This window comes from Notechis scutatus, chromosome 5 (assembly GCF_049901735.1).
Source record: "Notechis scutatus isolate UNSWTSFEM ecotype Mainland chromosome 5, rNotScu1.2, whole genome shotgun sequence".
Lineage (NCBI taxonomy): Eukaryota > Metazoa > Chordata > Lepidosauria > Squamata > Elapidae > Notechis > Notechis scutatus.
Window position 1 is genome coordinate 81,605,446 of NC_142013.1, and position 15,258 is coordinate 81,620,703.

At 38.4% G+C, this 15,258-nt stretch overlaps 1 protein-coding gene across 6 annotated transcripts in view; it reads right to left on the reverse strand.

Moving 5' to 3' along the window:
• Positions 1–440: 440 nt before the first annotated feature.
• Positions 441–15,258, reverse strand: part of AFF3 (ALF transcription elongation factor 3) — a 237,642-nt gene continuing 222,824 nt past the window's right edge. For all 6 annotated transcript variants that reach the window (XM_087967156.1, XM_087967160.1, XM_087967158.1 and 3 more), the window contains 4 exons: positions 4,038–4,131; positions 3,674–3,723; positions 2,722–2,927; positions 441–1,323 (listed from right to left, as the gene is read on the reverse strand). In XM_087967156.1, coding sequence (XP_087823282.1) covers positions 1,199–1,323; positions 2,722–2,927; positions 3,674–3,723; positions 4,038–4,131 — 475 coding nt within the window. In that variant the 3' untranslated portion in view covers positions 441–1,198. The remainder of the gene's footprint in view (positions 1,324–2,721; positions 2,928–3,673; positions 3,724–4,037; positions 4,132–15,258) is intronic.

The window sequence follows — 15,258 nt, forward strand, 5'->3', positions numbered from 1 at the left end:
ATGACCTATCCACCAAAGATTCAGAGAATTCTCCCAGCACTTTCTGGAAACCAAGTGGATCCATCAGGTGCCTCAGTTAAACCAGTCTAATGGAGCCCTTCTTGATGCGGAAAAAATATTACAAGTAAGTTATTATTTTAAACTTTATATTAAAATGCTCCTTTGCTTTGGAACTGGGAGGAATCAGCTACAGTTGGCTTTGAAATGCTGTTCTACATAAAAATTAACACTTTAATAAAGTTCTGATGTATGTAATCACTTCATCCTTCTCTACTCTTTAAAAATATGTTTTTGCTTAATAAACTATTTGCAAAAGTGTAAACCTGGCTTTATTAAAAAAACAAGATTTGAAGGACAAATAGTGAACATTGCTGCTGTTTAAGAGCACAAAAGGTCATAGACCTTTCTCTGTGCATTCGGGTCCATCATGAAGAACTCACAAGGATGATTGTTTCAGAGTTGCAAGTAACAGACATATTTATAATTTCTATGTTGCATTTTTCTGATATCATATGTCCAACAAATCTGTAAAAAATGCATATTGAATACCAGAACTCCAAAACTGCTAATGCTCCCAATTTCAAAGCTACTACTTAATAAGATGATAGAAAGAAGGCGATCAGTTTGCAAGCAAACTGGCATCCAAATATTGCCTGGCAAAGTTAATGGCCACAAGTTCCTTTTAAAATGTAAAATAAACAATCTTTTATTTTACTCAGAATTTGTCACTGAAGCTGTCCTTAATCATTCAGTAAGCCTCTCTTTATAAATAAGATCTATAGAAATCATAGAGATATAGAGATCCATAAATACTGAGAAAAATTGTTCTAAGAGATTATTAGCAACAGATACTACATTTAATTTGAATAAATCAATCCATAAAACTAAGCTTTGGCTTTCTAAATATTGGAGGAATGTGTATCTTGTGTGTGGGAGAGTTTTTCTAATATAGCTATGCTTAAGTTTCTTGCTAAGGAAGTGATAATTGGAGATAATTAAAAAAACAATGGTCCGGAAAAGACAAAGTTGCATAATATACCCAGACCTATTTTTGCTTTCTGAAACAATATTGTCCAATGTTAACAAAATATTCACATTGTGTTTGAAGCAATGCTGCAGTTGAGTTTTTCTGTAGCACAGTGTCCAGAATAACTGAATTATCCATATTGTGAGTTTAGTGTCCAGGCGAGGAGAACTATCATGGGGATAACTGAGCACTACACCTTATCCAGTCAAGGCCTTGCTGTGTATACTGAACCAGATGCTCCATAGAGCTGTGCAATGTGATAGCTCCCATCAGTGCATCCAAATCATTAAAGAAATCTAGGAAAGAAAATAATAAAATAAATTAGACTCATTAATCCTTGCTGTGCAACAGGTATTTAATTGATTTGGAAATCCCAAGCAGATAATATTTTATGAAAGTACTCTAAACAAAGATTAACTGATATTCAAAGGTTTAATCAAGCACACACTGAACACTTTTACTAAGAAATAGAAAAGCTATTGTCATAATTTTGCTTAATTATAAACCAACAATGGGGAACATTTTTCTGCCCTCTCATTTTGGTTCCTCCTTCATGTCCATCAATGTCCCTTCTAGGTTTTGCTTCTATACACCAGCATTCCCAGCTCCAGCAAGTATTAACAGCGCAGAAAGGATGTGAGCTAAGAGGCTGGCCAGTGCAAATGCTAAACTTTCTTTCTCAAGATCGGACAATGCAGCACCTTAGGACTTGTTTAGGCTTCTGGAAGCATATGGGAGAAGGACCACAAATATTCTCTCACTTTAAAAAAAATACAGCCAAAAAAGCCAATGCAATCCTAAATTTCATTAACAGAGGGATACAATCAAGATCAAGTGAGGTAATAATACCGCTCTATAAAGCTTTAGTAAGACCACACCTAGAATACTGCATCCAGTTTTGGTCACCACACTGTAAAAAAGATGTTGAGACTCTAGAAAAAGTGCAGAGAAGAGCAACCAAAATGATTAGGGGACTGGAGACTAAAACATACAGTGAACGGTTGCAGGTACTCGGTATGGCTAGTCCAGGGAAGAGAAAGACCAAGGGACACATGATAGCAGTTTTCCAACATCTGAGGGGCTGTCACAGAGACGAAGGGGTCAAGCTATTTTCCAAAGCACCTGAAGGCCAGACAAGGAATAATGGATGAAAACTGATCAAGGAGAGATTCAACTTAAAAATAAGGAGAAAATTTCTGACAGTGACAGCAATCAACCAATGGAACCAATGGCTGTGGGAGCTTCATCACTGGATGCTTTCAAGAAGAGACTGGACTGCCATTTGTCAGAAATAGTGTAGGGACTCCTGCTTGGAGGTGGGGGTTGGGCTAGAACACCTACACGGTCTCTTTCAACCCTGTCAATTAGTTCTGTTAGTTCTATTTGAGATATAGAAAATGCCAGGCAATGTTTGTGCTTGGAAACCAAAATGTAACTCAGGGACTGCCCGCTTCTGCTGTAGTCCTGGGAATATTTAAGACTTGTGCTGCAAAGGGATTCCTTTCTTGCTTATATTGCAATATTAGTGTTTAGCTCTGAAGCTTTGGGAGAAACATCCAAGGTAAGAAGCCATATCAGAATTAGGTGGGGACTCAAACCCGCTTTATCAGCAAATGTGGGATTCAGAGCTCTAGACTTAAATTCTGGTCAATATGACATTTTAGCGTTTCAACCCACTGTTTCTTATCACACACCTTGGTTTTCCTTGGCAAGATTGTCAGCCATCTCCCAGTAGTCATAACTGTGTAAGATGCTGTTAGTGATACTAACATGGTTAGCTGCCATCTGGTGTATTCGGTGAGGAATGCTGATGATGGAGGAAGGGGAAGGAGCTCCGGTGCTCCCAACTGAGCTCAGCGGAGATAAACTGGGTGATATGGGAGAAGGAGTTCCTGTACACCTGGAACAGTCGATTCAACAATATTACTACTATGCACAATATAAGTAAAAATAAATTATTTGAAGAACTCATCCCGTTTAGGATTTTACACATGTTTAGCCTATGTTCTGCTTTGAAACAAATTTGGCTCTTCCCCTGTACTTTTCAACACGTAGTTAATGTTGTTTCAGGATATAAAGCATGACAAACGAATCGAGACTACCAGAAAAGCAGCTTTTAGGTTGCAAATATTAGTCTTTTAACATTTTATTTTGCTTGTGTGCATTTTTAGACAAATGGTAAATTAAAATTGCACATTTAATTTATTACATATATAAAATATGAGTATGGTAGATATTTTCAAAATTGGATCATGGCCTTTATACTTTTTGGCCTGTCAATTGCCTGGGGATGATGGGAACCCTACAACAATTGGAGGGCTCCAATTGAGGAAGCCTTCGGTGGCAGACTCAGGTTTCTTGCTTAGAAATGTGTGAAGTAATCTTCACATTTCATTCAAGTTACCTTTGTTTAACTTTTTTTTAGCAAAATAAGCTGCAAAGTGCCTCTTTTTTATTGTCAAGGAGTTACCATAAACAAAGATTAACAGCAACAATGAAACATTATCTCAAAGTGCCCACAGATGGAATACTGTGAGCATTAATAGCTGAATGATTGTTTAGTATTAGCTTCCCCAACAAAGTGCATCCATCTGAAATGTTTTGATCTGGAACACAAGGAGCATATGAGGAAAATAGTAAACTTACTTTGCACTACTACTCCAGGTAGATGGTGCCTGAGCAACTTTAGATGAATTCTGGAGACAGAAAAAAAATACAAAAAAATTGAAATAAACATCTATAAATATTTATCAATAAATATTTATTTAGTACTCAGTGCAATTTTTAGTTACAATACCATATAAATGATAAAACAGAAAAATGAAAGAAAATGTAACCGTAAAATAATACATAGCAATTGGTTTATCTTATATTTACATCCTGCCTTTCTCCAAGACTCAAGATGGCAGCATAGCATTCCTGTTTTTAATCTTTTCCAAACACAACTAATGACATGATTGAAAGAGAGGGACTAGCGCATGACCTGGGCTTGGTGAGAGCAGGAACGTACCTTGAAATATTCAATTAGAGCTTTTGAATATTTTACAGCATGGTCTCTTTTGAGCCGAAACATTCTCCAGTACAAAAGTGCCAAACAGCGGTAACTATAAGGAAAGGGCAGAAAACACTTCTTAAAAAGTCTTCCATTTTAATAATCAAAATAAAATACAAATACCCTTCTGAGACTCTATTTAAATTTACATGTGTTTGGAACAGAGATGAAAATACAGCAAACATTGCTTTTAATGTATGCAGTTATTTTGTTTGTGATATTAATGTCTTTGTCCAGAACAGCTTTCTACCACTAAGAACCAAAAATGTGTGCGATTGCAATTTTATAAAATTTAGGGAGATTATGTACATAAAAATGGACCATTATAGATACAGATTATATATAAATAACACTAGCCCTCTTATGCCTTTACTAAAGCTTAACTGAAATGTATTTATTTACAGAAGGATCCTGGAATAACAAAGGCAAGTATTTTTTTCAGCATCATTGTTTGCAAATAAAAAGATTATTGCTCTGAAAAATAAGTTAACAAAAATAGGAACATTTCTTAACTTAGAAGGAAGGCAGGGGTAAATCAGAGGTGGCATTTATTGCTACATGGATGAAATAAATGAAAACAACAAAGTAAGGTTATAATTGTAAAATGTTTAATATCTATAGTAGCTGTCACATTTTTAAGCTTAGATCAATTGAATAATATAGTAGACTTGATTTTCCTTTTCATTCCAACAGAGGGTAGTCTCTGCTAGGAGATGAAAAAGTAGCAGAACAATTTTCTAGTGATATACCTCCAAATGAGAATTATTCCCAATTTGTTTTGCATGGTATTATAATAGAATTAAAGATCTCAGGTCATAGCTCACTCTATAACCTTCCCAGTGAATATGTAAATGAAAGCAACTTATCTATTCTGCAGCAAGAAAGGTATTATGATAGCTAATCAGCGCTGGTTAGAGGGAATCTAATGACTTTGGATTAAATTCCACAAACTGCATGCTATCGCTAATTGTTATGATTATTGTCAGTCCTCCCTTCCCACAAAACAGATGCTACAAAGCAAACAAAAGTTGTAGGACCATTTTTTTTAGTTTTACTGTGACAGGGTAACTGAATATATAATGTTCACATTACATTACTCAAAATATTGTGTTGAAAGCTTATTTTTAAAGTATATATATAATTTGTGTTAACAGTGGTGAGACTCATCTCCGGTGGGGATGAGTCTGCCTATCGAGATGAGGTGAACCAGTTGCTTTCGTGGTGTGGAGACAATAATTTGGTCCTCAACACCAATAAGACCAAGAAGCTTATAGTGGACTATAAAAGGAACAGATCAGACATCCAGCCCTTGTTTATCAATGGAGACCGAGTGGAGCAAGTGGCCAGTTTTAAGTTTCTGGGTGTTACCCTAAAAGAGGACCTGACCTGGGGTGCCCACATTGCAGCCCTGGTCAAAAGGGCCCAGCAGAGATTATACTACCTGAGGCTTCTCAGAAAACAACAACTGAATGAAAAACTGCTGGTGACCTTCTACCGCTGCACCATAGAGAGCATTTTAACTTACTGCACCTCTGTGGTTTGCCAATTGCACAGGGGCAGATAGGAAAGCACTCCAGAGGGTTGACTTCATTGCCCAGGGGATCATTGGTTGCCCTCTCCCCTCTTTGGAAGAGCTTTATAGCTCCCACTGCCTTCTCAAAGATCTATCTCATCCTGGGAACCCTTTTTTTGAACTATTACCATCTGGCAGACGGTACAGAATAATAAAAACAAGGACAAATAGGCTGAAAAATAGCTTCTATGCCAGGGCAGTAGCTCTTTTGAATTCTGCTGTATAGTGTAGTATTGGTGCGGTGTTGGGGGTTTTCGGTTCAATGTGTGGAGGGTGAAGAATGTGTGTTTGTATTTATTTTCATGGTCATGGTCATGATGTGCACTGAAGATGAAGTTTGATTTCGTTGTACGAGGTGCAATGAAACTAAACTAAACTAAACATAATAAACTGCAAAATTAAAGGCTGAAAATTCACCAGACTCTTGAGAGTCCTGTATCCTGTCTAGTTTTAGTGCAACTATTTCTGCATATAGCATTGGGAGAGATACTATCACTAGTGTGTTAAGCTCAGAAAGACTTAGGTAAGCATCAAAACAACAGAGAGGGCGGGAGGGAGAGAGAGAGAAATTTCTAGATCATTAAAATCTATGCTTCAAGGACAGTTTATCAAATCTATGTGGTGAATAAAGGTGATTTATTCATTGATTTTCTGTAATATGTTCCTCCTAAGGAAAGACTCTGGATACTTATCTAATTGTCTACAGTTGTTCATGCAGAAGAACTAGAAACATAAGTCAGGATGTATTATTAACAGTAACACTATCCAATGCAGTAAGGCAATATGAGCATTGCCAGACAGACATTAATACATAAGCAGATGGCTTTCTTACTGCTTGCAATGTTTGTTTTTCTTGATCAGGAATATATGGGCGTCCATATTTGGGGAAGAGTGGAATGATGAAATGTGCACCGCATTGTGGTGCAAACTGTGTGTCTTACGTGTGTCTAACATCACAGTAACAATACAAAAGCTATATTATCATTTTTGCCTTATAGAGTTTACTCAGAACACCTCTGATTAATTTGTTCTTCAGATATTTTAGCTTCAACTGCTCTGCAATGCTTTTGATAACTATCAGTCACAAGGTAGAAAGCTAACTCTTTCCATTTTCTAAAGATTTGGAAAGGCATAGCTACTTGGCAGAATGTAGCTGAAATTGGCTGAGCTCAAATGTTTAAGCTGGATTAGCATTTGGATGACTGCAGTCTAGACAAGAAAAAATTCCAGAACAAGACATTGGCAAACCACTGTCAAGAAAACTGTTTGGATGTATTCATGAGGTCATGTTGAAGCTTGGTAAAGTTTAATTTTGAAAATAACATAGGAAAAAAATGGTTCTTGAATAATTATATGGCACTACAAGCAGTTCTTGATTTAAAACCATCTGTTTAATGACTAAAGTTATGATGGTGTTGGAAAAAGAAGCTTATGACCAGTCAGATCACTTATGACCACTGTAGCATCCCTAGAATCATGTGATCAAAATTTGGGTGCTTGGCCACTGGAACATATTTATGATGGCTGCAGCATCCTGAGGTCACATGATCACTGTTTCTGACCTTCCCAGGAAAAGCTGGATTTGCTTAATTACTGTGTAATTTCCTTAATGATCACAGCAAAAAAGATCATAAAGTTGGATATGACTCACTTAACAATCACATTGCTTAATGACAGAAGTTCTGGTTCCAATTGTGGTCGTAAGTGGAGGACTATGAATGTAACTATTAGAAGGACAATGCATTCTTTACTGTGAAATGTAATGCATGCTTAGATTTTTTTTTTAAAATACTCACACACAAATGCTTAAACCTTGTTTTAAAACAGATGTTGTATTTTAATCAAGTTTTTAATTATTGTTGGTTTTTTCTGAATTTTTTATAAAGTGAAAAATCAATATAAAATTCCACAATTTTCAGTGGGACTTATTCCCAAGTAAGCATATTTAGAATGACAATTTTATATGGCTTATTCATTAATTTGATTTATTTGGAGGTTCTAGCAGGGGAGCGTAGCTATCATATACCGTTGACCAAAGATCGGTACACTCCTATCCGCGGTGGTTGTCCTCTTCTACTGAACACACAGCTTCAAGAGGGATGCACATGGAGCAATGAGGGAGGAAGGGGACACCTGTCTAGCTGGCCAGAGCAATTGAATCAACTCTGGTGATCAACGGGATGCTAGATATTGCAGCCAGCTCCTGCTGGGGACATGAAAGGATCCCTCCAACTGGAGGTCCCCAAGGCAATGGTATTTTCACTGACCACGGGAAGTGCTTTGATGCTTCTGATACGAGTGTGATGAAATTAATTTGATTTTAGATGCTATTTATTATCTGGTACAGTGCTTGAAATGAAAGAAATAGAATCAGGCCGACAAGCTTGTTATTTGCTTGATTTATAATTTTTCTTTCTTTTAAGCATTCATGATAGCAGATATGGTATCCCCTCCCTGAATGTTTTCTCTCTGTAATAAGCCTATGGAATAGATTACACTGAGGAAGAGAGATTGGCCCAAAGTTATGCAAGGAATTTCCATGTCTTGGACTGGATTTAAGCCTGAGTCTCCCTCACTCTAGACCAGTGGTCGCCAACTGGTGGTCCGCAGCCCACTGGTGGTCCGCGAAATTTTTTTGGTGGGCCACAGAGAAATGTCACCCCCAGAGCACCCACCAAAGCAATTAATCCAGGCTGCACGGGAACACAAGGCTGCACCGCCCACATGGCCCACAGGAACCCTTCCCGCCCACTCACTCCTTACCTGGGAAACTTGCCTGCTAAGTTGCTATTTTTCTTTTTTCTTCCCCCCAACCATCAGCTGTTTTGCTGTGCAGGGAGATTTAGATTAGCTAGAAAGCAGGAAACCATTGGATTTCTTGCTTTCTAGCTAATCTTTAGATCTTCAGCTCTGCTTTTAAGCAGAACTGAACCTTCCTTAGGACTGAAGCTTCTATTATTCAGTGCAGGTAGCCCATGGCAAAATCATAGATATCTAAGTGAATCTGTGATTCCGTGAGCAACTCAATCTGCCTTCCTGCTTTGCCTGATTTTGGGTAAAAGTTGCTCTTTTTTTAAATAAAAATTCAATATTTACATACATGGTATGTTGTGAGTTAATTTTGTGAGTTTGCTTGCTAGCAAATTTGATGAGTTTGCTTGCAAGCAAATTTTATGTGACAGATTCAGGTAGCCAGAAACACAGATCTCTGAATGAATCTGTGATTCTGTGAGCAACTCAATCTGCCTGCTTTGCCTGATTTTGGGTAAAAGTTGCTCTTTTTTAATAAAAAAATTCAATATTTACATAAATATTTATAATATTTACATACAAGCCATACCCAGCCAAGCACATGACCACCAAGCCACACCCACAAATTAGGCTATGCCCACAGAACAGGTTAAGAAATTTGAATTCCACCCCTGCCTCTGTGTGTGTGTGAGAGAGAAAGAGGTGGGGAGGGAGAGGAAGAGAGAGAGGTTAGATCAGATCTCTCTCTCTCTCTCTCCCACCAAAAGCCACTGTCAGTCAAAATTCATATTAGCGGTCCCCAGGATTTAAAATTATGAGTTTGGTGGTCCCTAAGGTCCAAAAGGTTGGTGACCCCTGCTCTAGACCAACACATTAAGCACTGTATAGCCCTGACTCTCATAGCAGCTTTTTGAGGTGCCTTCTTAAAATCAGTACCAAACTGAAATGGATCACTAACAAATTTCTAGTTCCACTTGAACACAACCATTGAAGGGAAGCCCACCATAAACTTGGATAATCAGTTCCATGATCTGCTCTTAGGTTTAAAACCAAAGAATAGTTTTTGGGGGTAAACTTTCAACTGAACATAATTTTTTGGCAATGTAGGCTTATTGTCATTCCCCTATCGGAATCTGATTCAGAGGGAGAGGCAGGAAGTGGGAGTGTGGCTTCATTGACAGGAAATGGGAGTGTGGCTTCATTGGCTGTGGAAGAAACAGGGGTAGGGCAAAGGCCAGCTGGGCAGAGCAGGGGAGAGGTAGAGCAATGGAAAGGGAATTTGGAGGAAGACCCAGGCCCACCCCCTCTTCATCCTAGAGCACGCAGGAAGGAACAGAAAAGAGAGCAACGTGAGTTGCGTGTATTACGGGGGAGGAAAGGGCCCTGATTCCCTTCATTGGCTACAGCTGGGATCACAGTGTTTAAAAAGGGAAGCTGCGCACAGCAAAGTTGTTGGGAGCAAATTGTGAATTATCTGGTATTGTCGAGGCTTATCTGTGTTCCTAGCGTCTTCCCAACTGTGTGTGTTTTGCTGTGCTTTCAAGTCTGCAATTCCTTCTCCTGTCCTATCAAGATAATTACTGCAGCGTGGTTTGTGTGGATTTTTATTTACAGTTTGTATGTACTTTGTTTTCATACTGAATTTCCTCCACTTAAAGACTGTTCCTGGAAGAGTTTTTCTCCAGCCAAAGGTAACCTGGACATTGGGGACAAAGTTGGAGACAATAAAGGGACTCTTCTTGCTTATTTGACTGTGTTGCCTTTGTGCCATGGCCCGGGTCATCACACCTATCATTCTATGTCCTGCACTCTGAAATGAGAGGAAACAGATCTTGATTTCTTTCTATGTGAAATTCTTTCAGGAATTTAAATATTGCTACCTTTGTGGGTTTTATTAGGTATATTGCTGCAATATGAAATTCAAAAGCTGGTGAAGATTCTTCAATTTTCAATCCAGCTAGGAGCCCATTTGCTTGTCAGATCATCCAGCCCATGGTGAAAACGCTTGCTAACCAGCATTTCATGAATTATGTTGTCAAATGCTTTACTGAAATCTAGACACATTGTGTCTATAGCATTTCCACAATCCTCTAAGGAAGCTACCCAATCAAAAATGAGATAAGATTAGTCTGGGAAGATCTGCTCTTGACAAATCCATGCTGGCTTCTGGTAATTACCACATTGTTCTCAAGGTGTTTTCAAAAATAGATATTTTTATTATCTGCACCAGAATCATCTCACAAATTGGGAATGATTTCATGAGAGATGTCCTTTTCTTTCTCCTTTTTAAGAATAAAGGCCACGTTTATCCTTCTCCAGGATTTATCAAAGATAATGCAAAAAGGATTGCCCAGATGCTCAGCTACTTCCCTGACTATCTAGAATGAGTTCATCTAATTCTGCAGACTTAAACTGATTCTATGTATGTAGGTATATTTCTGTGCATCCATTCAATTCATGCATCTATCAAACTCAAGCAACAATCCTCCACTTGTATTTGTGACAATTTCTGATCAGCAATGTACTGTTTCTTTTTTCTCCTGCCTTTTTTTAACATACTGAATGTCTCCAACTCTTAGAATTTTTTGCCAATCTCAGGCCATCCTAGATTTTAATTCTCCTGACACCAGCAATATGGTCCAAGCTCCCAGTAATATTCTTTTGTTATGACTTAGTAATTTGTGTGTTTGTTATGTATACTTTTTCTGACATTCCTTAAACACTTTGTGTACCTTTGCTGACTTCTTCTGCTGTCCTTCCTTTTTTTCCCCTTTTTGGAATTGTTCTCCAAGTACCCTAAACATCCATTTATGGAACTATTCTAGAAGAACTTTTTGCAGTTAGCATTTTTTTAAATTAAGGAATTCTACTTACCTTTGCTCTGAATTTATTAAAATTACTTTTTTGAAGATGAAGATTGTTCTTTGACTATCTTTAACTTTAGTATTCCTTAAAATACAGTCTTTCAACCTTGTAAGGTTGGGGTACTTTCCCTGCTATTCCTTCTATTTCAACTTATTTAACTAACTTCCCTTAATATCAAGTCAAGTACTGTACAGTCAAGTCTGTGGCATGCCTTCTACTCTCTGAAAGAGAAAGGTGTCAGTAAGGAATTTCTGGAATGTCTACACTGATCCAATTCCCTCCCCCCACCTCCCCCCACGAGAGATGTTGGAGGAATTACTCAATGCTGCTCTGGAATATCTGCAGTTCCCTTTTTCAAAGCTTTATCTACATCTTGTACTAATTGGGAGTAGATATGAACAAAAATACTGCTTCATTTTTCCTCTGTTTATTTTAATCCTGGAGCTTCCTACAGTATTGCCATGTTTATTCACTTAAGATTTTCTAAGTGCATGTGGCTATAGTTACTTGCTTATGGAACGTCTACACTACTTAACTAATGGTATATTCTAAGTGGTATAGAGATGATGATAAAATACAGACTATGTTAAAATAAAACAACACAATTCAATGGATAAAAAATAATACATGAGATGATGCCACAAATTACTATCAATCTTCTATCCTATTTCTCTGGTTCCAGAACAACCAGTTTTTAAAAAACTTCTGAAAAATTGTAATGGAGGATAACTGCTTTGTTTCTGGAGGCAAGTTCTTTCAAAGGAGGGGTTTTTCCACAGATAATTCCTGCTTCCATGTCCTTCTACTGGACATCTTAGTAGGAAGGACTTTCAACAGACACTTTCTGCTTGCACGCTATGGATGCACAAATTCTATTTGGAATCCCCTAAAATCTGCTCCAAGTTCTCCCTGACTGCTAGGGTGGTGTATCAGATGCAGCTATTTCTGGAAGAGAATGCTCCAGAGACAATTATTAATGTCCTCACCACCTTAATTACACATTACAGTTGGGTTACTATAATGTTGTCTATTGGGACTGTCTCTGAAACTCAAAGCTGCAGTTGGTCTATACTTCAGCATCTCATCTGTTAATGGGTTGGTCCCAGTTTAACAAAGTCACATGATTCTGTAAGAGCTGCCTAGGCCACCAGTAGTTTTCCAGGACAATTCAAAGAGCTTGTTATCACATATAAATCTCTTTATTGGCTGAATCTTTGATTTTTTAAGGGAACATCTTCTCTAAATAGACTTTTCCCATTCTATGACTGGGAAAAACACAGAAGTGCAGAGCCAGGCTTTTCCATTGGTGTTCTGGTTTTGTAGAATTCTCTTTCCCCTAAAGTCAGAATGGAGTCCTTCTTGATCCAAACCAAATAAATAAATAAAATCCTATTCAGGTGAAGATAATCTTTTGTTTGGCATTTGGAAGACACACTGATAGGGATGACAAACATGGCCTTTTTAGTTGGTTTTTTTTTTTTTTTTTTTGTGGTTATATGTGTCTTGCTAAAATATTTTCTATTATTTTAAGTCTATGATGATTTTATGATGTGTTTTATTGTTATAAGCTACCCAGCAATGTGGGACAGCACGCACATGTAGTAAAATAAATAAAACATAATTTTATGAGCCAATCTTCTTTATGATTTTTCACAGAGTGATTTCATTAAAATATTTCCATTTCTGCAGTGCACACATTTTTGTCTGAGACTTTTACATACAGATTTTCAGCTCCGCTAGATTAAAATTAAAGCTTCCTTGACTGAATAATTATTTAGCCAGATAATTTAGATCCCAAAATAAAATATCTGATATCATTTTCATGGTCAGCCATTTATTTGCAGAATATGGGTTTCTTTTTTTTTTTTTTTGAGTCTGTTTCAATGGATAGGAAGGTTTTCATTCCACATAGTGAGCTATCAAATATCTTCTCTTATCTTTATTTACTTTATTTTTTTTATATCCCACCTTTATTATTTTTATAAACAATGCAAGTGAGGAACACACACAATACTTGTTTCTTCTTCTATTTCCCCTATGACTGGTCCACAATAGAAAGCGTCCTCACATATTGCATTACGGTGTGGTACGCGGGCTTGACAGGCACGGATAGAAAGACATTACAGAGGGTGGTGAGCACAGCACAAAACATTGTGGGCTGTTCCCACAAAACATTGTGGGCTGTTCCCTGATACCACTAGATGACATTGCTAGGACTCACTGCCTTAGAAGAGTGAGGAAAATTTCTCAGGGAGGATTCACACCCCAGCCAGCACTTCTTCACTCTCCTGCCATCTGGTAGGAAATACAGAAGCATAGCCAGCCACACCAACAGGCTGAAGAACAGTTTCTACCTGTGGGCTGTCAGACTTCTGAACTGAAAATAGCTTCATGTCAATGTAGTATGATAGCCTTGCGGGGCTGGCGCATTGTGCAACAAGGTCACATAGTGAAACAAGATTGGGATTGGGTTAGGGACTTCTGTCCTCACTGTAAGTTGTGTTGGGGGGGTGATGCATGAAGGAAGGTTCAGCCAATCTCATTGTACACATGTTGTACTCTGACAATAAAGGAAATAATATTTTTTTAAAAAATGATAACAATCCTGTGAGGTGAGTTGGGCTAAGAGGAAGCGACTGGCCCAAAGTTATCCAGCCAACTTTTATGCCTAAGACTCAGAGTTTCCTGGCTTCTAGCCTGGTGCCTTAACCACTAGACCAGGGGTCCCCAACCGCCGGTCCGCGGACCAGTACTCGGTCGCGGAACAAGCCTTTACCGGGCCGCTGGTTGCTGGGCACCGCCATCTTTTTGGTAAAAAGCGCCCGGTGAGCTTTTCCGGGTAAAGCTCACCGGCGCTTTCCGCCAAAAGATGGCGGCCCAGCGCTTCGTGAGCTTTTCCGGGTAGAAAGCCATTTCTACCCGAAAAGCTCACCGAGCGCTGGCGCCGCCCATCTTGACCCGCTCCGGTGACGCCACCGGCGCCTTTTCGTCATAAAAGATGGCGGCGCCTAGTTGACGCTGATACCGGGCCGCGGCGCCCAGCTGATGCCGGAACCGGGCCGCGGCGTCAAAGGTTGGGGATCCCGCACTAGACCAAACTGGCTCTCATTCTTCTTGTAGGGCTCAGCTGCATTCCTTCTGTCCCTAGGATCTATTTCCCTATGCTCCTTTGATTCCTTTTCTCTCTCTCCTAAAGTCTTATGGCTTGTTTCTTCATTGAGGTACAGGTAGTCCCTAACATACCACAGTTCGTTTACAGACCATTCAAAATTACAACAGCATTGAAAAAAGTGACTTAGGATCATTTTTCACAGTTATGACCATAAGTGGTCACATAATCAAAATTTAGATGCTTGGTAACTGGCTCATATTTATGATGGTTGCCTAGTCATGTGATCACCTTTTACAACCTACTGACAAGCAAAGTCAATGGGGAAGCCGGATTCACTTAACAAACATCTCACTAACTTAACAGCTGCAATGATTCACTTAACAACTGTGGCATGAAAGGTCATAAAATTGGACAAAAGTCACTTAACAATTGCATTTGTCAGAAATTTTGGGCTCAATTGTGGTCATAAGTTGAGGACTACTTGCATTTAAAGGTGGTTTTTTTTTTCTGTTGATCACTCTTGTCCTTACACTTTTTTTTTCTTATTGAAAGTTGTGTGCTCTGACAATACCTGATGTGGCCCCTCCTTTTTTTGATTTGTATGTTGCATTGTTCCCTTGTCAGACTTTCAGAATAGCTGCATACTGATAACTTAGAGGCAAAATTTATTAAGGACTCTAGAACAGGGGTCTCCAACCTTGGCAACTTTAAGACTTGTGGACTTCAACTCCCAAAGTTTTATTTATTTATTTGATTTGCCAATTGTTTACAAGATAATAAGTATAAGTGTATACATAGTTGTGAATACATGAAATGGGTACATATAAGAAAAATAAAAGAAGAATAAGAGAAACAATAGGACAGGGACGGTAGGCACA